The 25,803-nt window shown below is 40.0% G+C and overlaps 3 protein-coding genes across 3 annotated transcripts in view; all 3 read left to right on the top strand.

Moving 5' to 3' along the window:
• LOC132494182 (olfactory receptor 51F2-like) overlaps positions 1-25,803 on the top strand; it is a 97,027-nt gene that overhangs the window by 12,959 nt on the left and 58,265 nt on the right.
• Positions 15,364-16,784, top strand: LOC132492995 (hemoglobin subunit epsilon-1). The gene is made up of 3 exons (XM_060102996.1): positions 15,364-15,458; positions 15,575-15,797; positions 16,656-16,784. Exons 1-3 carry the CDS (start codon positions 15,367-15,369, stop codon positions 16,782-16,784), a joined length of 444 nt encoding a protein of 147 aa, XP_059958979.1. The 5' UTR covers positions 15,364-15,366.
• Positions 17,647-24,184, top strand: LOC132493209 (hemoglobin subunit epsilon-4-like). The gene is given in 6 exon segments (XM_060103529.1): positions 17,647-17,757; positions 20,250-20,276; positions 22,836-22,858; positions 22,983-23,205; positions 24,057-24,087; positions 24,090-24,184. Coding segments are annotated over 6 exon segments (510 nt in total).

Below are 25,803 nucleotides of genomic sequence, written 5' to 3'. Positions count from 1 at the left end.
TCTTATAAATCAACTATAGTTCAATAAAAAAAAGAAAAAAATAGAGCATGAACACTAATGACTCCTATTTCCCTGAATCTGAGATCACAGGTTCTCAGCACTTTCAGTCTATCTCTTACTGTGTCAGCCGCGGAAGTAGACAGGAGGGTTGAACTTGGAAGACAAAGAACAGTATGTCAACCCCCAAAGCCACAGTCCTAAATTCTTCAAGTCTTTCCTCACCCTGAAGGTGGACCAGGGTCACTCTCTGCTGACTTTAAAAGACAGGAAAAGGACTTGTTTGCACTTTTTATATGAGAAAAAATATTACCTCCAGGCAGTGGTTTTTTGGGGACCACTAATTCTTTACAAAGATTCCTACAGACTACTCATTCCATCCAGTCCCCACTCTTAGAAAAACCCAAGCTCTTGTTTTTGATTTAAACTCTTTTTGATTATTAACAATTAAATTCTGACCTCCATCCCGACCCTGCTCTAGTCACTTTTTTTGGAACATTAACTATGTATTGTCTACTGTTTACTATCCTATAGTCAGGGTCAGGAGGTTGTCACTGGAAAACTCTGCAATGACTTTCCTTGATTTTTTACCATGTGTCAGGCATTGGACTAGGTGCTATATATACATTATCACATAACTGTGTTTGTTTTATAATATTTATATTATTGATAAAAAACTAAGGCCTAGTGATGATAGTTTTTATTTTCTGAACTTGTATGGCTTTCTCTTTTATTCACCATAACGTAACTTTCCCAGACACTAACAATTAAAAGCTATTGTGAATTTACTCAAACACAACAAAGTTGTTGTGAAATTAAATCTATTGTCAATTTATGGAGAAAAAATTATGCACTTTCCCCACTAAGTCACTGAAGCAAGAGAAACAAGAAAAAATTGAAATAGTAAATTTTTCAGCGGTTCCTTTACTATCATGTAAAGACAAGCATGTGGACCTAGGAGGAAAGGTATGGTCCATGTCAGGTGTGGGGTGACACAAGGGTTTGTATGGTATGGCATATAGTGCAAAGACCTCACCATCACTTTGAGAGCAGAGAGCTCTTTAAGGGCTAAGGCACACAAAAAGGGATGCAAGGTATATACAGACCTCTGAGTGTCATTCCTTTTCTTAGGGAGAGAAGAGTCATAGCCTGAGTTTGTGGACTATGAGCCCTTTCTCCTCTCTCCCACTTAGCATCCAGGTCAGAATGATATGGCTTGTCCTGCCCCTGTGCTAGGCTAACTCACTTCAAGACCCAGGCATGGGAGGGGCTCTATGAGGTCTCCGATAACACTATCTGTAGGGCCAGGACCCAGGATGGGCAGCTTCTCCCTCCCAGCCCCTGAGCAGGGTTTGCTTATTTCTGTATTCAAATGCCATATTTAATTTTAAGGAACTAACCAGGAGCCCACTCAGCCTGGCTGTGGCATGAAACTACCTAAGATATTTTAGATTCCATCTGTTCCTTCTCTCAGAAAGACCACAGTTCAAGGCAAAGGGGCTCAGGGAAAGTGCACTGGAGAGCAAGTCAGGAGCTTTGAGTCCTAGACTGGGCATTTCTATGACAAATTATATCATACTGAGAAAGTCCCCATCCTTCTCTGTGCTTCAGATTTCTCTTTTGTAAACAACAGGCTAGAGTAAATGGCTCTTCTGCCAGGAGAGAATTTCTGTTGATTAAATTCAGAAGTTCCCTCAACTCTTAAACCAGGACTTCTTTGAACCCAATACTAGCAAGACATCCTCAGGTCCTCTCATTCTTCTTTAACCAGGCCCACTGGGTACTAGCTGTGTGTGTGCTGGCTCACTTGTGCATGTGGAGAAGAAAGAATGCCCTTCTTCTCTCTCTTCTCATACCTTTAGGAAAGAACTTGACACCCTTCCCACTTAACCATCACCACTAACTCATTTCAGAGATTCAACCCTTTACTGCAGGGAAGTCTTAGGCGGTAGACAACAGTGGTTAAGAGAACAGACTGTGGAGCCAGACAGCCTGAGAGGCAGCTCTTTGTATCTATATGACTTAGTTCTCTCACCTGTAAAATGGGGTTTTAACATCCTCATAAGATTGTTCTGACACTGAGAGAGTTAATATATGCAAAGTAGTGGCTTATATATGCTAAGTACTCTTAGAGACCTTTGCTGTTTTTATTGTGTCGAACGTCCTACAGCGGACCACTATTTTATTCTGCACTTTACATCAGTTCATTTATAACAGTAATAATAAAATAACTGACATTTGTTGAAGGCTTACTAATGTGCCAGACATTGCAAGGATTGTAAGGATTTTGCATAACTTATATCATTTGATTTATTTCTCTGAGGTCAGGGAAGAGTATACCAAGTAGAGGAAGGGTAGTGATTATGATTATTGTCTTCGTTTAAGTAGTTGGCTTTGTGAAGTCAAGGACGTGACTCTCTGGTTCACTGTTATGTCACCAGCACATGTTGCAAAGCATGCAATTTGGGTTTAACAAATGTATGAATACTCCAATATGGAAAGGTTATCCTCTGAAACAGGTATTTGAGTTATACTATGTGACAAAGGGTTAAAGGATTTTCATTTGCTTAAGAACTTTGTAAATATTATGTTGTCTAACAAAAACATGGGCTCAGTGGAAAAGCCATGAGTGCCTCCTCATGTTAGAAAGTGCTTCACTCACGATAGTATGAAACAGGGGTGTTTCAGAGGGGATCCCTACCCTAAGCAGAAGGTAGTTCTTGATGAATGCCTAGACTCATATAGCTCTGTGAAGGCCTATGCCATTACATTTTATTCTCTGTTTCCTCATCATATACACGATGATGGATGCACATGAGAAAAGGCTCTCCCTACACTTCTTATTTTCACAAATTTATTTATTTATTCAGTTATTTAACTTTTGGCTGCATTGGGTCTTTGCTGCTGCACGTGGGTTTTCTTTAGTTGCTGAGAGCGGGGGTTACTCTTTGTTGTGGTGCGCGGGCCTCTCATTGTGGTGGCTTCTCTTGTTGCGGAGCATGGGCTCTAGGCGCGTTGGCTTCAGTAGTTGTGGCTCATGAGCTCCAGAGCACAGGCTTAGTAGTTGTGGCACATGGGCTTAGTTGCTCCGTGGCATGTGGGATCTTCCCAGACCAGGGCTGGAACCTGTGTCCCCTGCATTGGCAGGAGGATTCTTAACCACTGTGGGGAAGTCCTCCCCACACTTCTTTTTTTTTTTTTTTTGCTGTACGCGGGCCTCTCACTGCTGTGGCCTCTCCCGTTGCGGAGCACAGGCTCCGGACACACAGGCTCCGCGGCCATGGCTCGCGGGCCCAGCCGCTCCGCGGCATGTGGGATCTTCCGGGATCGGGGCACGAACCCGTGTCCCCCGCATCGGCAGGCGGACTCTCAACCACTGCGCCACCAGGGAAGCCCCTCCCCACACTTCTTGATTGGATGAATCACACTATCAAGGGGATGTCTTGAGGCAAACTGGGAACCAGAGCTAGAAAGAGTTCCAAGTGAAGTGAAAACCACAACATTCTCTCCCCATTCAGGGCTCCAGCAGATGGGAATTTAGGGCTTTGTGAAGCCTGGCTGAAAATCAGGAAGCTCATAGGACATGCATAGGAAAGAGACCCAGTGCCCACATGGAACTGGTATCCTTCATGTGACAGGGAGCCCCCTGCTCCAAACCTCCAGAGCCCTTCAAACTGTCCTATCAGAATGTCCTCACCTCCATCCAGAAACTGTTCTTCCCAGTCTGTGCCCCTCTTAGTTGAAGGAGTTTCCCATGAGGAGACTCTCCCAACATCCAGAAACTGGTCCTCAGCTTCTTACTCTCAGTTTTCTGAATCCAGTTGCCCAGGGTTCCTTCCTTGGCTCCTGCTGTTGACCTTGATCCTCCCTCCTCTCCCTGAACCCTGCTGAGATGATCCATTGGATAAGTATGGCTCCTTCAAGAAATACTTTGCTTGTTAATGGCTTATCCTGAAATCCCATTCTAAATATCCAACATCACTATAAGTAAGAGAGAATGAAGAGGAATATGGGAGAATAAAGAGAGAGAGAGTGAGTAGGAGAGTGTGGGAGAAGCTGGACAGGACTAATGGATGGTAAAATCTACTACTATATTTTGAGAACTTTTCTAAAGTCTAATTAAACAAGCTACTGCTTCACAGACAGTGTGTCATATTTCTTTCCAACCTCATACTAACTCCATAAGATGGATACAATTATTATCCCTGTTTTTAGATGACAAGACTAAGCTCAGAGGAATCAAAGAATTTGCCTAAGGTCAGACATGTAAGAGACAATGTTAGTTCTTGGACCCAAAGTCAGACACTGGATCTACTGCTCACAAGCCCTTTGCTGCACTGTTGAGCAGCATTAGATGGGTAGGCCTAGGAAAGCAGGGCCCAGGGCTCTGGTTGAAGGAGGCAGGCATGGAGAGGTCCTTGACTATAACTTTGGGAGCAGGAGTTTCTTAGGGCTTGAACTTCAGCGAACTTTGACTCAGCAAACCCGAGGTCCCCATGGGGACACTAGGAGCTGGGGTGCAAGATGTGTCTATCAGAGATCACAGAGAGGGCAGGGCCAAGGCTAGCTACCGGCTATCAGAGTCCAGAAGGGCTACAGGTCTGTGGGCTCAGATAGGTGCTTAGGGCAAGTTGGCAGCTCCGGGTGGAGCCATGAGTCTCAGGGCAGATAGACTGAGTACAGAAACGAGCACAGGAAAGGGGAGGGAGGCACAGCATAGCAGCAATTTACATTTTACCACCACGTGAGACTCCCCATTCCCTCAACTAGGGGCAAAGAACTTAGTCCTGACATCTGTAAAATAAGAGTAATAATTACATCTATCTTATGGGGTTATGGAGGATCAAAAGAGATACACACTGTCTGGACCAGTAACAGCAATTCAGGCCAGAGCTATGGGTTCCCTAGGGACCAGATGTCTCAAAGCAGCAGGTAAGTTCTAGAAAATAACACCAATCACTCTTAAATATGTAGAGACTCTCAAAGCCCAATATATCATTTAACAATGGCCTGAGATGTCGTGTGAGAGGAGCCTTCCCCTCCCTCAGGAGGGCTATCTTCCCAGGTACTGTGGTCAAAGTCCAGAGCTTAGCTTTAAGGCTGAAACACCTAAAGCCACAGGTGCAGATGAAGGCAGATGACAGCAAGTTTGCACTTTAAGAAAACCTCTCTTCACATTCTGAAGCATAAGAGATCCACTAAGAATCTGACCAGAAGTTGAACAGGAAACAAGATGATTAAGGAACTAGAGACCACAAGAAAAATATTTGAAAAAACAGAGGAGATTTAGACTAGAGAAAAGTTAAAAGAGGATGGGAATTAATACTTACTGAAATCTTTCTATATGTCAGGTGCCATTCTAGGGTATTTAAATAGTCTCATTTAATATGGTAGTTCTGTGAAGTATATATCATGAAACATGTTGTAATTCATGCTAATGATAAGTGATGTTTCTTGAGTATTTAGTATATACTAAGATATAATTTAAGTTCATATATGAATTAGTTTATCCTCATACCAATATTCAGAAGTCCATTAATGTTTCTCAACTGATGAGGAAGCCAAGGTGCAGAAAATGTAAGACAATTTCTTGAATAAGTAGCCAATTTGTAATCTAAACCCAGGTGGTCCAAGCTCTCCAGCTGTCTACATTACACTGTCTCTTTTTAAGCGTGGGGGACTTGAGGGTCAAAGAGATGAAATAACCTGTCCAAGCTCATAGAGCTAGTAAGTAGTGAGGTTAAGATGTAGGCCCAGTTCTGCTGCTGCTAAAGACTGTGCTCTTCCTACAACAAAACACCAACACAGACATCTACTGTTGACCCAAGAAATAGAAGCAGATTAAACTGCCCCTGTTCCCCAATTTTATACCTTGGATATTGGAGATTAGGGTTCAAGTCATAACTGCAGACCATACATCCTCAACATGGGTGTGTCTCCATAAGAAAGTCTGAAAGAGAATGAATTAAAGAAAAAAATTGGAAACAAGTTCAGAATAAAAAGAGGCTCCAGCTTGGACTACAGAGATTGTTGGATTGTAGGTTATGTATAGGTCCCCGAGAACACTGGAGGTCTATAGTGGCCCAAATGACCTCTTTACCCTTGGCCAAGCCACAAGTTTGGCTTGTGGCTTTCAAATCATCATGTTATACACTTTACACATGTATGATTTTTATTTAAAAAAGAAAAAAATAAAAAAGAAATGATTCAAAATATCTGTATTTCTAATCATCCTTTGGACATAAGATGTGACTCTAATAGTTATATGATGTAAATACTTATTATAATACTATAACAACAGATAATACTTAATGAGCATATATTGTATCTCTATCTCTTTACATAATAAACTAAATAAATTGTCATGATTTATCCTATGAGCTAAGTCATGTTACCATCCTATATTTCAGAGACATGGAGACATTAAGAAACTTGCCCAAGGTTACATAAGAAGTAGGTGGTGTTGGGATCACTGAGCCTCTCCCAATTCCTCATGGCAACATTTGGCTAAAGCATTGTCAGCCCTATTTGATCAGGAATGGGCTTGTATTCATTGAAGACCCTGACACCCTATTCCTTTCTGTGATTTTCCTGACCTCAATAGACTTACGAAACCTCTGATGTAGAAGAGAGGAGGAGGGGAGAGTTTATTGTGGTGAGTGATGAGGTCTCTTTCTGTGACCATGCACCAGGGGGGCTCCTCTCTAAGGTTAAATCAATTTGTCTCACTGTATTCTAGCTAGTTCTATACACCTTGCCTAAAGAGCGTTGGAGAACAGGTATTCTCCATTATGAAAAATCCATTCATCTCTCAAGACCCAGCTTACATTTCTTTAATCCTGTAAGATCTTTTGGTATATTATTTACTCCCTAAAAAGATTCCAGACTTAAGAGAGTCATACATTTCCCCTCCTGAATATACCTCTATTAAGTATGAAAAATATTGTATATAATTAACTATTGTTTTTGACTAGGACTCCTGGAAGGCAAGATACATGTCTTATTCTTATTTATGATTCAAGCACTGAAATTAGCGTCTAGCACATAGCAGCTACTCCAAAAACATTTACTAGATGACTGTCTTGCCTACAAGTCCAGGCCCCTCTATCCCCTTCAGCCACCTTATCTCCAATTAAATAAGCTCCAATTTCCCCTTAATTCATATTTCATTTTTGTCTAAGCCTCCGCTGCTGCCTTCCCATAGTCTAAGCATAGACATTTATGCTGGGCCCCATTCTGAGTCAATGCCCTGCTCCCTATCTTCTTGGTCTGCATAGCCTTATAGGCCAGGATCTGGCCCCAACACAGCCATGCTGAGTCATGCTGAGTCATGCTGAGGCTTAGGGTGTATGGCCAGATGTTCTCAGCCCCTGCATGATGACTGCTATCTGGGTCCCCAGCAGGAGGCTTACAGGACAGATGACAAGAAAGGAGAAGTTGACTGCCTGACTGTAACTCCAACCAACATAATGAAGAGAGAGGGATACCGAGGCAGAATGTGACATGTCCTAGAATATATTCCCGTTGGATTTAAAAGTGTATTTCTGGCCATCCCATAAATGCCATAGAATGATCAGTTGTTGTTCATCTAATAATCATCTTGCAGGTAGTCTCTCACACCTAGAAGCAGGAAAAAAAAACCTTATAAGTACATGTGTATGGATTTTTAATTTCACAAAATATATAGTCATTAATCAAATGTGATCAGAGTAATTAGAAGCATAAGACCTTTGCTAGTGAGATCCCTGACCCTTTCTTATGCACCATATAACTCAGGACAGAACCTTTATATACAGTTTCCTCGTGTATATAAAGATGTGGCAGGGCTGGATGACTAAATAATTTTTCCAGGTCTCACCTTTTTAAGATTCCAGATACTGCACACCTACTTTGCAGTGTCCTGTAGGTAAGGACTGAGATATGATGATGAAAGAGAGAGGCATGAAACAGAGGAAAAGGAAAACATTGTTCAGCATTTTAGGGCACCCCCAGACATCTGCTGACAAAGGCTCTGTACTCTTAGAGGGCCCACACTCACATGCTGGTCATGACTAGGGATGCCACTTGGGGACCCTCAACTTAAGGAAACATCTAAGGCCAGTCTTGGTGCTACCACTGTCATGGGAAAATGTCTTACCTTATAAGCCTCTGCTCAGCACCCAAGAGATGCAGTCTTCACGTCACTTTGGGTAAAGTTCTGACATGTGAGATATTTTCTGATTTTCCTACTTACCCTTCCACCATCTTCATTTTAAAGCAAGAATTCTGAGGCAGTTAGTGTGCTGAACAAAGGAACTGACAAAACTCAACATAAAGACTCTACTTGTTCAGCTTCCAAATCCTCACACTGACATATACGCACATTCAGAAATTAACATGTACAAGAGCATGGGCATACACGTGTGCACACACAAACAAAAGCACCTCCCAAATTCCACATCCTGTTAGAAAATCCATTTGGCATTACTTTAAACATTTATTTACAGTCTGACCCCTTGTTACCACCCGCATTGCTACCACCCTCGTGTAAGGCACTATAATCTCTACCTGAACTCTTACTGCAGAGTCCTAATTGATCCTTCTCTTTCTACAACTGTCACCGGACAGTGTCTTCCCAATACTGCAGCCAAAGCACACTTGTAAAAGTGTAAATCATGTATGGTAACCTCTTTGTCCAAAGGTCTCTGATAGTTTCCTGCATCAATCATAATAAAACCAAATTTCCTACCATAACAATTTCCTACAATAACAACAATTGCCAATGTTTGTTGGCACATACGCACATATATGTGTATGTATATATGTGCATGTATATATGAGTATCTGTAAATATAGGTGTATATGTATGTATATATATAACATGTGCAGATATAATATGTATACATATATGTTTATAAATATATATATGCTTTTTCTTACAACTCTATGATACAGGTATTATTATTGTCACAAATTTTATAGATTAGCACCTCCACAATGAGCACTTCTACTCTCCCTCTCAGTCTGCTCCTATATTGGCCTTATTTTCAATTCCAGAAAATTCTAAGCATCTTCCCACTTTAAGATACTTATATTTGTAATTCCTATGTCTTAAACATTTAATCCACATGCAGTGGCTATTTATCATCTGTCAGTGTCTTCTCAAGTGTCCCCTTATAGTGAAGAAATCCCTACCACACATTTTAAAGTAGTAATACCCTTCCACCCTTGTCCCCATCAAACTCTATCCTTCATTCCAGTGTTCTTTTCCTCCATAGCACTTAACATCATTTGGCATATACCATACATTTTATTTATTTACTTATTGTTTCACTTCTTTTACTATCAACTCCATGAAAAGGTTTTGTTTTGTTTTGCTCCTGTACTCTTAGAACTTTTGCAGTATTGAATGAACAACTGAAGAGCCAAACACATACATCTATCATTACAAAGACATATACACATACACCCACCGCTACACACATACCAAGATATACAGTGTAATAATGCCAAAAGAGGTAATGCCAACTAGATCTATTTAGACCTCAGCAACCAGGACCTTGATCGAATTACTTAGTTCTAGGATGTGGCCCATTTCTTCTGTAGGCTGAGATTGACTCTTAAAGTCTTATTCTTGTTAAAATGAAAGGCACACAAACCTAAAAATAGAAACCTGTGTACTTATTTATCCATTTACATTGAGATTTATAACTTGAATACTCATGTCTTTGTGAGCAATACATTCTTTCCTTATATCAATCAAGTAAAAGTAGAGGAAACAAACTGTTCCAAAGCAAGCAGCTGGATTCAAGCATGCTAAGTAAGCATCTTGCCACTACGGTCAGACATAGCTTGTTCATCCATCTTCATGGGAAGGATAAGTTTGGTCTGGACATAAATGTTATGTGAGGTTCAAAACATCTCTAGATTCTGAGCCAACAGAGCAACATTCTTTTTCCTATACTTTCCTTGTTGGTCAACTGTCTAATGATTAATACACTTCTCTTTATACATCAGAACATTCCATAGATTATAATCTAACTATAATCATAGTTAAGAGCTTCTGGCCTGGGAGTCATTCTGTTTCTTTCAGGTGACTTTGAGTCTCTCTTTTTTATCACTAAATTTATTTTTAATAGCAACTGAAATTAGGGTGAGATTTGTTCCCGTCTTTTGAGGTCTTGCGTATTATCTAGTCACTGTTGCCTTCATATTTTGATAATACTCACATATTTCTACACACACACACACATGCACACAAATATATTTTACACAGAGCATATTTATCAGGCATTTCTAAACAGTTAACCATACAAGACCCCCAAACACTAACCCAAAATCTTTTTCACTTGTCTACTTGTATAAAAACCAAGAATAGAGTCTTTGAAGCCAGTAAGAAAAACACTTTGGCTTTCACTTCTTTAGCTAGTCCTCTTCTCTGCCACAGCTCTGTGTAGTCCTGAGCTCCTATCTAAGCTCACAGTTTCTGACCCCACCCAGCTATCACCAGCCCAAGTCCCCAGAAGGAAAAAAACACTGGATCTGTCTACCTCTGTTAATTAAAAACAAACCAAAATAAAATAAATGCACACCCAAACCCCAGAAAACAAATGAATACACAGAAGAAGAAGAAGAAGAGGGAGGAGGAGGAGGAGAAGAAGAAGAAGGAGAAGAAGAAGAAGGGGAAGGGAAAAGGGAAGGGAAAGGAAAACAAACCAACAAACAAAAAACAAAACAGGTGCAGGAAATAACTGCTGACATTAATGCCTAAATGGGGCTGGAGTAGAGAGAAGGGCTACAGTAGCTTGTTGGTCTAGGAATCTAAGAAGTTTTCCTTTCCCTCAGAGATGCCTCAGATTCAGTAAGATGGGGGTTGTGAAAATTTGGTTTCAGAAGGAGCCCTTCTGGGGCTAGAATTAGCAAAGGCTGAAAGGGGTTTGGGAGAGGAGTGATCATTAACTGCCCTCACTAGGTCAAAGGATCCTAGTTTCTCATAATTCCTCATGGTAGATGATCTTGTTAATGGGTGGGATCTAACCATACTGCTTCCATTTAAGGCCTGCATAGTTATCAAACCTCAAATTTATACTGTTTGATAGATGCAGATTTTTTATTCAAGAAACATGCTATGCTATAGCTTCAGTATTGAGTATCCAAAGTACTGAAGATAACGTGACTAGGCAAAAAAAAAAAAAAGCCATTAACTTTTCGAAATTCTAAGTCATCAAGTCAAGGACTTCCCAATCTTGGGACACAGAATTCTAAGCCCTATACCTAGAAGAATCTCATTTGAATCAATCGTAGGTAGAAATTTAAATATTGAGTTTATGTGTGCTTCAGAGCTACTACATATGAGCAAAGTTTGTAAATTACTACTTGACTAAAGTCTTGAGTAAGAACCATGAGATATGGACCAATGAGCTATAGTAGTGGGGTAGAGGGAAGGAAGATTAGCAAGCACTGGCTCTAATGATAGTGTCATTCCTTCTAACTATTCAGAGTTGTCTTAGTTCATAGAATACACTAGGCAATACTATTTAAACTGAACATAAAAAACAGGAATTTCTCAAAAAATTAATCATAAAAATAAATGAAGGCAACTTTGCTTAAGGTCAAAAAGCATCAAGGAAGCCAAGAAAGTGAAGTTATAAAATGGGAATATGGGAAGTTTCTGACTTTTGTAAGTTGCCAGATTCCAGCTTTAACCTTCAAGGTTCATCGTGTAGACAAGTGTACAATAACTGGCTGGTTCTGCCTTTCCATTCCCTCTTCCCAGTGAAGATTCCTCTTGCTTAATTACCACTCACATGCATCTCTGGCTATGCCTTAGTCACAGTGGTCCCAGAGGTCAGTCAAACCATCGATGTCCATGCTATAAGCCTCCAACAAAAGAAATCCCTCTGAGAATGAGACCCAGCTTGGGTTCACAGTCACCTGCAACCTTTGTGAGACATGATGCAGAGGCCCAGTGATTACAAAGCAGTAGTGTTGCTTGACCAGTGGTCGTGGTCTATTCTCTCATTCTTTGCAATCATAACAGAAGATATTCATTGACTCCCTGCATGGCAGCCATTAGAATTTCCTGCTACTTGTGGTACGCAATTTATTCTAGACTAATGCAACACTTAATAGGACTTTTATCCCATCTATTTCTGCTATAAGAAGATAAATTGAGATGCATAATGAAAGCAGACTAACTTATAGCTTCACTAATCAAGAACCTAAGCAGCTTTTTTTGTACCTTCGGTGGTTTATAAACCCAGTCCATAATTTTCCAATTTTAAAATAAAAAATAGAAAAAAACTCATTTGTGGTAAAGAATAACTTTTGAAGGATTTTTTCTCAGCTAATATTATGAAGAAATGTAATCAAAGACTTATTTTATCTATTAACGATGTAATTTATACAATCCTCCATACTAATAGCACCTAAAGATAATACAGTATTTGACTCACAGGATTAGTATATATGTCATAAATGAGCTAGCAAGATTTAAGGAAATATTTTATTTTTCCTTGCTAAAAAGAGGCATCTTACATCTTTCTTAAAATCCTGCATAGAGTTTACCAAAGTACAAATGCCACAGGATACCCTAAGAGGCAGGAGTTAATCTTTAACAAATTTTGAAGTTTCTTTTAAAACTTTTCATTTAAATACCTTAAGAGATAATATTTTTATTTTATTAATTTTAATTTATAGGCAATAAATGAATACTCTTAGTTTTTTCTTTTTTCTGACCATTTAATCTTTCTGATGTATCATGGATAATCATGTCATTTATCTCTCTAAACTTTGGGTTTTTCATCTAGGAAAAAGAGACAATAATCATGGTATTTCACAGGAGAAATAAATAAAATACTTCAAAATGAGCAGCTGAGATAATTGAGCTTGAATCAACAAGCACCTAAGCAAAAATGAAATTATATTCAGCTTAAGTGACTTCAGAATCAGAATTCATAAGCCTTGAACTGAGTTACAGACATGCTGTCTTTCAACACTGTAACATTTCTTGAAGCTTTTTCCCACAATCTTTAGTAATAAGAAAGCAAGGGATGGGCCAGATCCTTGGAGGCAAGCCAGTTCTTTTCCCAAAGGCTGTTACTAGAGAAGGATATATGAGCCCTGAAATGGGTATAAGGGAGGAGAAAGGAGATCAACCGCACACTCTGAATTTAAGAGAAGCCTTGTGTCCACACTCTGAACTGGAAGGAGAATGGAACATACTTATACTGTCTGCTTCAGGTGAGGTTCGTTTCCCAAACTCTTGGTCTTGTGCAGCCTGTTTCTTATTCCCTGGGCTTTGACAATGTCTGATCCTCATACCCAAGGTCTAAGGGAAGGGTCATTGTACTCACACTGTGGATCTATACAAATTTGCCTTGGAAACCTAGAACCCTATCTCTACTGATTAAAAAATCATCCGTAATTTAAAAAGACACATGCACCCCTATGTTTGTAGCAGCACTATGTACAATAGCCAAGACATAGAAGCAACCTTCATGTCTATTGACAGATGAATGGATAAAGAGGTGTGGTACTTATATACAATGGAATATTACTCAGCCATAAAATAGAATGAAATAATGCCATTTGCAGCAACATGGATGCACTTAAAGATTATCATATTAAGTGAAGTAAGCCAGACAGAGAAAGACAAATATCATATGACATCGCTTATATGTGGAATCTAAAAAAAATGATACAAATGAACTTACATACAACACAGAAATAGACCCACAGACATGGAAAACAAACTTATGGTTACCAGAGTTTGGGATTAACTTAAACATACTACTATATATTGAATAGATAAACAACAAGGACCTACCATATAGCACAGGGAAAAATACTCAATATTTTGTAATAGCCTATAAGGGAAAAGAATCTGAAATATATATATATATATATATAAAACTGAATCACTTTGTTGTACACCTGAAACTAACACAACATTGTAAATCAACTATACTTAAAAATAAATAAGTAAATAAATAAAACTCTTATTCATACAAGGGTTATTCTTCACTGAGTAGCCAGATACTTCTTGTCCTTTCATTGGTCCTCTACTTCAGTGATCAAATGTCTTCTCTCTCAACCTAGAATTCTGTCATCCTAGGTTATATAGTCTAGCCCAGGGAGTGTTTCCTATCTTTCTTAAGGGGGGAATAAGCTAAGAAACACTTGTGAAGGTCACAGCCCAGGAAAACTGGTCCACTGAAGGCTGATTTTTAATTATACAATTATAGATGGCTTCTCCTCCACCATTCCTTATCACTATATCAACAGGACTCCAGTATAATAACAGAGGATTGCAGCTGGAAAAGTTGCAAGGTACATAACCTATTTCATGATGATGTGTTCTTTGGGAAAACCAGAGCCAACAGGGACATCAAAATACAAAAGAAAACAAAAAATAAGGACACTAGGGAAACTTGAAGTCTCCTGAACTGATGGCTTCAACAAACATTAAACATACTTCAACTGCTAACCTATCATATCAATTCATCTATTCCTCAGTTTGATCACTAGTCCTGGTTTTAAATAATTTCAGACTCCTTAGCAACCTCGCTGGTATAAATAAGTACAGAAAATCAAGAAGAGCACTCAGGGCAATATCTCCAGAGTAGACAGTTTCCCTTGTTGTCATAGAGAAATGGACAGAGAGAGAGTTCCCTGGAAGCACAGGATGTAAGCTTATTCTACCTGTTCTCTCTATGAAATAATCTTTGATTATTTTACTTTGGGATTGAGGTCTTAGTTCTATTGTAGATCCCTTGCATCTCCATTCAGCTTCCTGAAGTAACCATGTATATGCTTTGTCTCCCTTAGAAAACTAAAATCCAGAGCTTGGCTATAATCCACTCCTCAAGAGAGCTAGAACTGGCTGAGGTTCTGTGTCAACAATTTTTTTTTTTTTCTTGACTGTGTCTTTGTCCCTGTCACCATCTCACCATCCTTAACCAAAATATTAAACCTGGTTTGACTGGAACTCTATCTTGGGCTTAACTGCCTTCTATGGGTCTTTCTGGGATAAAGAGAACGGGAGACATGTATGTCATCGTGGAGGATGACATGGAGAGAGAAGAGGGTGAAAAGAGAGAATGAATGAAAAATTGTGTTGAGGATGGAGGAGGAGCCAACAAAAGAAGGATGTTTCAGGAACCAACACATTATCACATACTCAATATACATCTTCCTTGCTGACCATTTCCTGACCTGACTCCACCCCTGAGGGACACAGCTCAGCCTTGACCAATGACTTTAAAGGATTAGGGGGAACAAAGGGCCAGAAGTTCAGCAGTAAAGAATAAAAGGCCACACCTTCCAGCAGCAGCACAGACTTGCTTCTGACACTTCTGTGATCACCAGTAAGCTTCAAGACCTGACATCATGGTGCATTTTACTGCTGAGGAGAAGGCTGCTATCACTGGCCTGTGGGGCAAAGTGAATGTGGAAGAGGCTGGAGGCGAGGCTCTGGGCAGGTAGCAACTGGACTTCATGGGGGAGGATGGTGAATATGAGCCTGGTAAATTGACCAGGAAACTCTTCAAACTTTTCGAGTCACTGATTTTCCATCTGTTATGGTCTCATCTCATAGGCTCCTGGTTGTCTACCCCTGGACGCAGAGGTTCTTTGACAGCTTTGGCAACCTGTCCTCTCCCTCTGCCATAATGGGAAACCCCAAGGTCAAGGCCCATGGCAAGAAGGTGCTGACATCCTTTGGAGATGCTGTTAAGAACATGGACAACCTCAAGGGCGCCTTTGCTAAGCTGAGTGAGCTGCACTGTGACAAGCTGCACGTGGATCCTGAGAACTTCAGGGTGAGTTCAGGAAATGGTCATGTGTTCTTTTTATGCTTTTTACTTTGGAATAATAATGGAAGTTGAGTCTTTGGTTGCAAAGACTAGCAAAGATCTCAGAAATCATAGATCAAAGTTGGTGTTAAGAGGGTAGAATTCCAGTGGACATACCAAGAGCACCTTGATTCGGGACTAGTGACACTAAAGGGCTACTAGCCCTTTTAAGCCTGAGTTTGCTTAAAACTTTTCGGGGACTTTTGTTAGAACTGGATTTGTTTACCCTAGAGAATATCAAAGAATAACAGACTTGTTCAAGGCAGAATGGAATCTGGTTTTTGGTAGGTGAAAATCTGTCTCAAGGAAAGAGAAATGTCTTATTTTATGTGGCTCCTGATGACTGAAGTTTAGGAAGATATTTGGGAGAATAATTTTTAGGCAGATTGTCTCAAAGAAATATCAATCAATTCTCTAAATATATTAAATTACCCATCAATATTGGGACTAAGTGGAGGCTTATTCCTGCATAGGTTGGAGACTTTACTAAACTCACTCTAAGAACCTATGCAGCCCTGAAATCCTATGATTACAAGGATTAGACAACTGGTAAATGTGAGAGGGAGGGAGAGAGGCAAATAAAAATGGTGAAATGGGAGAGAGTGAGGAGATACAGGTAGACAGAATGTTGAATGGAGGGCTCATAGAATTTAAATAAAATTTAAGAACTAGCTTATCAGAGTTTATTGCACAGATACAAACCACGGAACAGTTTACGATGTGGAGTTGGGAGTGGGTGTAAGTATTAAGCCATTATTTTCTGCAACTCTTTTAGGAAAATTCTACTCAACATATCTAATTGTCATTTTGTCTCTCACCTAACAGCTCCTGGGCAACGTGATGGTGATTATTCTGGCTTCTCACTTTGGCAGAGAATTCACCCCTGAGTTGCAGGCTGCTTGGCAGAAGCTGGTGGCTGGTGTTGCCACTGCTCTGGCCCACAAGTACCACTGAATTCTCTTTTTAGTTCACCATTTTTTGTCCCCAATGCCTTCCTTCTGCACATGGGGACTGGGGTTTGGCCTTGAGAGCCCAGCTTCTGTTTAATAAAGTACATTCTATTCAGTGATCAAAAATTAATATTGTATCTTCTCCATCATTTACTCTTGTGTTAAAGGAGAAAAGGTTCATTGGCTGAGGGGTGGGGAGAGACGTAAGAAGAGCCCTTTGAGAAGTGTGTGTGGACTCATCAACAGAAGACAGACGTCCTGGGAGGATTCAGGATGATTGAGAGGATGCCAAGATGCAGAAAGGAGTTTTCTGGGGTGGGAAATGGTTAGTTAAGTGGGCAGGGACTTACAGGACAGTGTGGCAAAAACTTATTGTAGGGGGAAGAAACGAGGTAGTAAGCAGTGCCTGAAAAAAGCCAAGGCTAAGACACTTGAAGTCATTGTGCATCATATACTGATTGAATGTAACATGCACTAAAATAAAGCTAGAATTAAGACAGTATGTGAATGGGGGGCGGGTGATGACCAAGACTTAGTGTAGGAGATAAGATAAGATACTAACAAAGGTGCATAGTCTAAGACTAGCAAGCCTGGGCTTGGTAACGTGCATGAAAGTGACTCTCTGGAAGTAAAGGAGAGAGGAAGACATAGGTGGAGGGTTAGGAAAGACTAGATAATGCAAGGCCTTGAATATTAAAAGAAAAGCTATTACTATGATAGTGGCAAGAGTAAACAATAAATATTCTTAGAACTTTAAATGACCCAAGGGATAGGATTTGGGGGGAGAGTCATCTGCTTAATGCACACAAAATGAATTAAAAATTGCAGAGTCTAGACATGGATGCTAATTGAGAAGAACAGACATAATGACCTCCACCCAAGAAGAGCAGGGAGGTCTGCAAAAAGTGAAGGATGAACAAGGGGAGAGCGAGGAGGACATGTTTTCTGATTGGCTGGGGTGGATGAGAAGGAAGGAAGTGATGAGAGATGATTGAAAGCTCTCAGCCTGGATCTATTGAGAAGAGGCCTGCAATGACTTGGGGACTTTCATGTAAGAATGGCATTAACTGAATCATTCTTGAGGGAGTTATTGCCAGGCTGGTGAGGGAATCATGACCTTCAGGCTTTGAGTCAAACTGTCCTATCAAAGGTTAAGATCGTCACACTTTACAAGTTAGAGTATCATTTCTTGGCAAATTTAACTCTATTAAGCATTTCATTGCTCCCACACATTGATCACAACATGTTCTGTGAATTACCTTCTAATTTGGCCTTTAGTCTCCACAATGGGGATGAGAGACCAGTGATTACATTGTTGCATGTTGTCAACAGCACTGGTCTCTCTGGGTCCCATAGACTCTCATTTTTCCCCTAAACAGAGTAAACAGAGGCTCTTCATGGCACTAAACCATTTAACCCAGCCAGTTAACCAGTCAACAAATGAGAGCAAGGTACATTTTTAATCAATCAGTTTCTTTCCATCTTTCTTGCCCCTCAACTATTATTCTATGAATGTCAAGGGGTCAGGGATGGTGATGACGAAATGGTGAGCAGAAGATTCATTCTTTATCCCTTAGGGATATAAATTTAGATCTAGATTTTGCCAGTTCAAGACAGCTTAATGGAAAACAAATTCATAATTAACACACACACACATGCGTACACATACGCATACAGTAGATGGTCAGAAAGGATGTCTAATTTTTGTTGTTAGGCAATAAAAGGCACCTGAGTAAAACAATGTGATAAACAGAATATGCTTGGAATGTTCATTTAGCTACGAGTCAGAGGGTTTACAGAGTATGTCGTTACCAGGATTAAAATCCCACCTTGGCTTCTTACTCTCTACCGCTGAAGAGAAGTTCTAAGTTATTAGGTTTATGCTTTCTCTGCAACAATATTTTTTGCCATTCTCATTTCTACTATTTATATATGAGCCACACTAGCCCATTTTTCCTATCTCTAGCATACCAAAGGTTTGCTTCCTCAGAGATTTGGATTCACTATTCCATCTTTCAGAATCTCTATCTCAATACTTTCCCATGGCAGATTCCTTCTTTCCATCTGGCCCCATCTCAACTACTACCTCCTTAGAGAGACTATCCCTGATGTAATTGTGTCCCTCTCTCATTAATTCCAGATATTAATTTTCTTCATAGCAAATGATAATAAGGGGAATTATTTTGTTGATTGGTTTTCTTATTCATTTTCTGTATCTTCCACCCCCAAATTATAAATCTTAAGAGGAAGGTTTTCTTCTTCTTTGTCTATCTTAAATCCCCAGTACATAGAACAATTATGATCATAGTCATTCAACAAATAGTTACTGAATGAACATTTGAGAACCCATGGGAATAAATGTTTGACAAAACATTATAGTTAATTTTATTTAATGTAAGAAACATAGTTTTTGGTCAGCTGTACTGAGATGAAATGTGTTTCTCAGAGCACAAGTCAAGGACCCTTGCCTGGCCTTTCCCCAGTATTGTCGATTATACTAATGGAGAGCCATCCCTAAGACCTAAGAACTCACTGAGCATCCTGCTAGCTCTATGACCTGAGATACATTACTAAATACATTAAACCCTCATTCACTGATCATGTTTATCAAAGACTATTTTATGAGAATTAAATAAATTAATAGATCTCACATCTTTAGTTCACTACTTGGAACATAAGCTCTCTTTATCTTTCTCTAAAAAAAGATAATTAACTTTCTGTATAATTCCTTTCCTTTAGTGGTAGCATTTATGTCCTCTATAAATTCTACCTATCTACATTATATACATATATGTATTCATAAATATATGTGATCTTTTGTTATGAATGATAATACTTTTTAAAAAATTTAGCTGTAAGGATAGTTATCGTTATTGAAACCGATTGACCTTTGGTGGAAATAAAAGGTTATTTTGTGAGAAAATGGCAAATTCAAAGCCTGAATTTGGGGAATCAGCATGACAGGTCTGCATGAGAGAGAACAGATGAGAAAAACAGATGAGAAAATAGAGGGGTGATATAATCAAATTTGGAAAGCAATCAAGGATAGCTGTGGGAGGTGAAACATTTGGAAATATTGATGCTGAAAGGAAAGAAACTCCAGAGGACTGGACCAACACCAAGAGGTAACGTATTTGGGCCTAAACAGTGCTCTTAGAAGTCTAGAGGGACCTGTTTGGACTCTATTGGCTTTTAGAAGAGGCTTGTATAGAGATGAGGAAAGTGTCTATTGGAAAGTATAATTGTATGAAAGGAACTTTGTCTTTACTTGTTATTTTTCAATTTTTCCCCTCCTGGAGGCAGAAAAAAGTAGTCAAGGAGAAATGTCTATGCAAGCATATGCTGGCTCTGTATAAGGGAGGAACCTACAGTTCACAAATATATTGCTAAGGCTATTCATACATTGGCTGGACATTTGTACAGAATTGCTTCTAGAGACCCATTTCAAACTTATGTCCTATAAGTCCAGAAGTGGGGCGAAGTGTCTCTGAGGGAGGGATACAGCTGGAACATGTGGGCTGGAGTAGAAAGCTAGGAGTTTTTATTTTTAAACCCACTAAATATGAAGTTGATGGTGCTAAGAATATAGAAAGAGTGAAATCATGGTCAAGTACTAGTCTATCAAGGAGAACAAACTAGCTGTGTTTAGTGACTAGGCAAGGCCCCAGACTTTGCAAAAAGTTGACATTGCTGGGTTCTAAGTGGAAGTTGAGAGGCCAGCCTGGAGCTCTCTGCTCACTGGGCACATCTGTTGTCTCTCTCCACTTCCACAGCTCCTGGGAGGCATGCTAGTGATCGGCTTGGCAAACCATTTTTACATGGAATTCACCCCCCAGGTGCAGGTTGCCTGGAGGAAGATGGTGACTGGACTGGCGAACTCTCTGGCCCACATGTATCACTGAGGGCCCTGCCCAGTAGTGTAGCATCACCAAGAAATAGCTTTATTTTTTAAATAATAATAATAACAGTAGTAGTAGTAGTAGCAATGCTCTGCTAAGATTTCTCCTGTAATTGTCTTCAGTTCTGCTTTTCGCATGTGCTTTTAAATATGTGAAAACCTTAGGGATTATATGTTGAGGTGTGTGTGTGTGTGTGTGTGTGTGTGTGTGTGTGTGTGTGTGTGAGCTCCCCATTAAATTTTTGTATGAAGTAGAGATTTTGACAAGAAAATAAAAAACAGAGCAATAAAGGGTTAAGCTTGGTATATACACTTGGAAGAAACATACACTTGTGAGTTTTTCCAGTTAAAGTTAAAGATATGGGAGAGTTCTGGTGAGAGGGGAAGTGTGTCATGAGACAAGAACTCCTCAGGACCAGATGATTAAGTGGGTCTGAGAGAAGACTTCTGTGAAGGAAAAGGGTCTGGGTGGAGGTAGAACACCAAAGTGGAGATTCTTTAGAGGAAAATTAAGCCAGGTCTTAAGATGGCAAAGTCCAGGCAAGGATTGTCATTCCATTCTAATTATAAGAACACATTTTCTAAAAGCAGCTGGTTTGTCACAGACCTTGTGAGGATAGACTAGGGATGGGAGGGGTTGGACGTCAGAGCAAGGGATAACTCTTTTTAAAGTCAACTCCAAAGAACTGGTTGTGGGATTTACTAAAGAACTGTCTGCTTAAAGTGATGAAAGCTGCCTAGGAATGTTAAATTGATTGCTGTTATCAGGAGAGAAACGTATGCAGATTGGCTACAGCATTTATAAAGAGAGATCATTGTAAACTGCTCAGAAAGAGTGATTATCTAAAAAGGGTGAGAGAAAAACAGGAGTTAGAGGTAACTTCCAGAATTGTTGCCTGGTTTCCTAGAAAGATGGGTGGTTATTCCACGACATTCAGAGTTGCAGATGCCCCTGAGTCTGGGGGCTTGCAGGGTGCACATACTCTGCTGAAGATGGGGGTCAGGGCCACCAAACAGCAAGTGACTGGATCCACCCTGGCAGGCCAAACCCACACCTGAGTGTGACTGGGATTCCTAGCTGTAGTCATAGGTCCCTCTTCTTTATTTTATTTCATTGACCTCTTATCTTGAAGCAAATTCTTTTAGCATTAATTCAAACTCTTTTCTTCATATCTCTGTACCAAAGTGCTCACATTAACATAGCTTGGGATGGAGAGCTCACAGATAATCATGTCTGTCATGGTAAAACAGCTTCCAGAAGCTTAGTAATTCTTATCCACATTTTACATTTAAGTCTTTTCAAAGCTGAATAGATAAAAGCCTCTTGCTATATCAAATAGACAGGATTTATTTTCTAGTAGTAGAAATTCATCTATAATATACTGAATATATTGGGTTGAACTCTTTAAATTTTAGAGTACCTCTGTAAATACACATGGAGATTATTTATTATTATATGTATATATATTTGTAAGATTGATCTCAGGGAGAAACAAACAAACCAGCTTTCTGGAGGTCAAAATGTAGGAAAACAAATGCTGAAATAAAGAAACAAAATGAACCATTCCCTCTCCCACTACAAGTGTGCCTTTTCTAGTCCTGTAAATGCTTATTTGGATGCATGAGACCAAAGTACCTTAGATCACAGTGGCAGTGGTGTGTGGAGTACTCTCAGTGAAGATTGCCTCTGCCTGATTAGATATGAAGAAACATTACACACAGCCAGAGAGTGTGGATTCAGCACACAAGAGACAACTCCATTATTCCATAGCCATTGCCAAAGAGAATTCTAATACTCTCTTCACTGAACACAGGAACACCTATTTCCCCAACAGCCAGTTGTATATTCTCTGATACAAATGCATAGATACATGCATTGGCCAGAGACACTTGTCCATATAATCAGAGTGAAAAAAATTATTCAGGCAAGTACATATATTATTGGTAGAACTCAACAACAATGGGGTGATGCTCAATTTTTCTTTAAATTACAGAGTTCTTACCTATCTTATTTCTAAACAGATTCTGGATTGAGGTCTTTTTTCTTGGTTACAAGAACTATAAAATTATGAGCTCCATATAAGCTTTAATAGCTTTGGTAACCAAGAAGAGCTGTGACTTCTTCTATACCCTGGCCGAAGAGCAGAATGATGTCTTGTAAATGGTGAGAGCTTGGGAAGGTAAGCACTGGACACAGGTAGGACAGGGGGCAGAAAGGCAGAAATTTTTCCAGAAAGATGGATTGGTCAGGTTTCTTACATACTCTGACTTCCCATCTGCTCTGTGACTATGATCATCCCATAGGTTCCTGATTGTCTACCCATGGACCCAGAGGTTCTTTTACAGTTTTGCTAACTTATACTCTGAGTCTGCGATAGTGGGCAAACCTAAGGTCAAGGCCCATGGTAGGAAGGTGCTGACCTCCTTTGAAAATGCCATTAAACACATGGACAACCTCAAGGGCACCTTTGCACATTTAAGTGAGCTGCACTTTGACAAGCTGCATGTGGATTCTGAGAACTTCAGGGTGAGTTCTGGGCATGCTTGTGCTTTGTTCTTTCATCCAGGTATCTGTGCTGTGGTTACAGTAGGGAACACAGGTACTTAAGTCTTATCCTATAGAGGTATTTTTGGGAGGTAATATTTCAGGAAAAAGCTTGATTTTGGTAGTTAGGCTGTTCCTAAGGTCAAAGGTAAGACCAAGTAGAGTAATTAATTATGCTATGACCAGTGGAGGCCACTGGCCATCTGATATTTCTTAAAAATAAATGTTGTGAAGAACACTGGCCAAAAGTGAGCTAAATAGTTTGGCCTGGAGAATACAAATTGAGCCAGGAAGAAGAACACCTTGCTTTTGATAACTGAAATTTTCTATAAAAATCGATGAACACATTTCTGCATGGTTCTTGAGCTTTGAACCAGGAGTAAGCAGAGCAAAGTAAGAGTGACTTTTTCATGGTTTGCCCCTCCTCCTCTCAACTCCAGCAATGATGAAATGCTCTTGTATACAAAGCACTGGATTCTTTGTCAAATGGGTGTCCAAACAATTTGAATGTATGCAATATCTGAAGACTTGGACTACGCGTATCAAGCCCAGCACTATAATCCTACTTTTAAAAAAGGAGAGAAGCAATCCATAGCAATGCTGTGGGGTCGGAAGTTGGCAGGGAAAATGAGAGAAGGATAGAACACAATGGGGGTTCAGGGCTGGGAGTCACTGAAGCCAATGTCAAGCATATAATGATGCACTTTTGTGGGAGCATGACAATGAAAGTTGCTCAACCTCTTAGCAAGAAGGAAATGGATGTTATATCTATTTGCTGTAAGGGCAGCTTGAGACCTTCTGTTCACTATGCACTATCTTCTTTTTATCCCCAGCTTCTAGGCAACATGATATTGATAGTCTTGCAACCCACTTCAGCGAGGAATTTAACCGAAAGACGCAGGCTGCCTGGCAGAAGCTGACAGAAGCTGTGGCTAATGCTCTGGCCAACAAGTACCAGTAGTTGCCTGGCCAACTATGTTGGTGCCTACCTGAGGGCCCTGGGTCTCAACAGTCCAGCTCCTGAAGGTGGAGGGAGAGAGCCCTGCCTCCAGACTTAACTCCTATATAATACAAATAAAATAAAAGTCATGCTCTATAAGGAATATCCTTGTATTTTCTCTCTGTCTTTATCTTTTATAAGTTGATTCAGCTAAAAGAAAGCACTCCTATTGGAATGAGAATATTGGAGATTGAGAGCTTGGGGATGATAGAGAAGGGACCCTTATAAGATTCTACAGGATAAGAGTGGTTTCAATGGGTAATTACTCCTAGGAAGGGAAACTAGACTCTTGAGTTGGACAAGATCTTTAGAAAAAGGAAGGAAATGGAGTTACTCTTGAGAGATGCAAAATGATTATTGATAGTGAGTTGTTAGGACACAAAGTAGAGGACCTGTATAGGCTGTTATTTGTATAAACTCAGGATAGAGTTCTTTTTGGACTATAGCTCAGTTCTATTTAATATAAGAAACATATTTTTAGCAGCTATAATACAGTGAAGATGGTACTTTTTAGAGACCCAGTTAAGGACTCTGCTGTCAACTTTTTCCTAGCATCTTCAATGGTACTAACGAAGGCAACATCCCTAAAGCATATGAACTGACAGCTTTGGTTTGAATCTATCATCACCTGGTAGCTCTGTGACCTGAAACACATTTCTAATTCTATTGGTAGAGATAAAGTCCATTTATTAGGGAAAATGACAAATTCAAGAATCAGCATGCCAAGTCTAATTGACAGAGGAGAAACTGGCCCATTAAAAACAGTGGGGTGGTATAAAATTAGAGAATCTGCTAGAGAGACCAGAAAAAGAAGTAAAAGAAGCTATTGTTGCAAACAAAATTACCAGTGAGGTTTCTTGCACACCAGAGTGACACAATGAAAGGGTATTTTAGGGAAATTGATCCATATGTGGGCATAGATTTGACAAGGCAGAATCTACCCTGAATCTGGGCATAGGAATTTGCTGTGAGTAAAATGAAGTGATAGGTAAAAGATTAAACTTGACAGGAGCGGTGGAACTAAGAAAAAAATCAAATAAAGGACCACTGTGGCAAAGATGCTGCAGGACTTGAAACATAGCGAAATAGAGAGTGGAGAAGTCATGGGTGATAACCGGGTTCCCTGTCTAGTGAATGCAAAGAGGAAATCTATTGACAGAAGAAGAAAAAACCTAGATGTCTCTTACTTAGAGCTGGCAATGGGCATAGCCACCTTTGTAAAAATCACTTCAAATTTCTGTACTGAAATCCCTGGCATAAAGTGAAAAGCCAGGGCTTTGGGATTAACAGACAATGTCAAATTATTGCCCCGTTGGCTTGAAACATTTAGTTAACATTTTTCAGAATTAATTTCCTTGTTTGTAAATGGGATAATTACCCCTACCCCACAAATACATTCCAAGGTTTCAAGGAGATATTTGTAAAGTGCATTGTCTGGGGCTTCCCTGGTGGCACAGTGGTTGAGAGTCTGCCTGCCAATGCAGAGGACACGGGTTCGTGCCCCGGTCTGGGAAGATCCCACATGCCATGGAGCGGCTGGGCCCGTGAGCTATGGCCGCTGAGCCTGCGTGTCCAGAGCC

The sequence above is a fragment of the Mesoplodon densirostris genome, chromosome 7 (assembly GCF_025265405.1).
Source record: "Mesoplodon densirostris isolate mMesDen1 chromosome 7, mMesDen1 primary haplotype, whole genome shotgun sequence".
NCBI lineage: Eukaryota > Metazoa > Chordata > Mammalia > Artiodactyla > Ziphiidae > Mesoplodon > Mesoplodon densirostris.
The sequence above is the reverse complement of the archived record's forward strand: the minus strand, read 5'-3'. Positions and strand labels throughout refer to the sequence as shown.

What these genes read in the sequence shown, in the direction of transcription:
- LOC132492995 (XM_060102996.1), top strand. Translation starts at nt 15,367, where the DNA reads ATGGTGCATTTTACTGCTGAGGAGAAGGCTGCTATCACTGGCCTGTGG. An exon ending in GGAGGCGAGGCTCTGGGCAG is followed by an intron (nt 15,459 to 15,574) that starts GTAGCAACTGGA and finishes CTCATCTCATAG; the next exon opens with GCTCCTGGTTGTCTACCCCT. An exon ending in TGGATCCTGAGAACTTCAGG is followed by an intron (nt 15,798 to 16,655) that starts GTGAGTTCAGGA and finishes CTCACCTAACAG; the next exon opens with CTCCTGGGCAACGTGATGGT.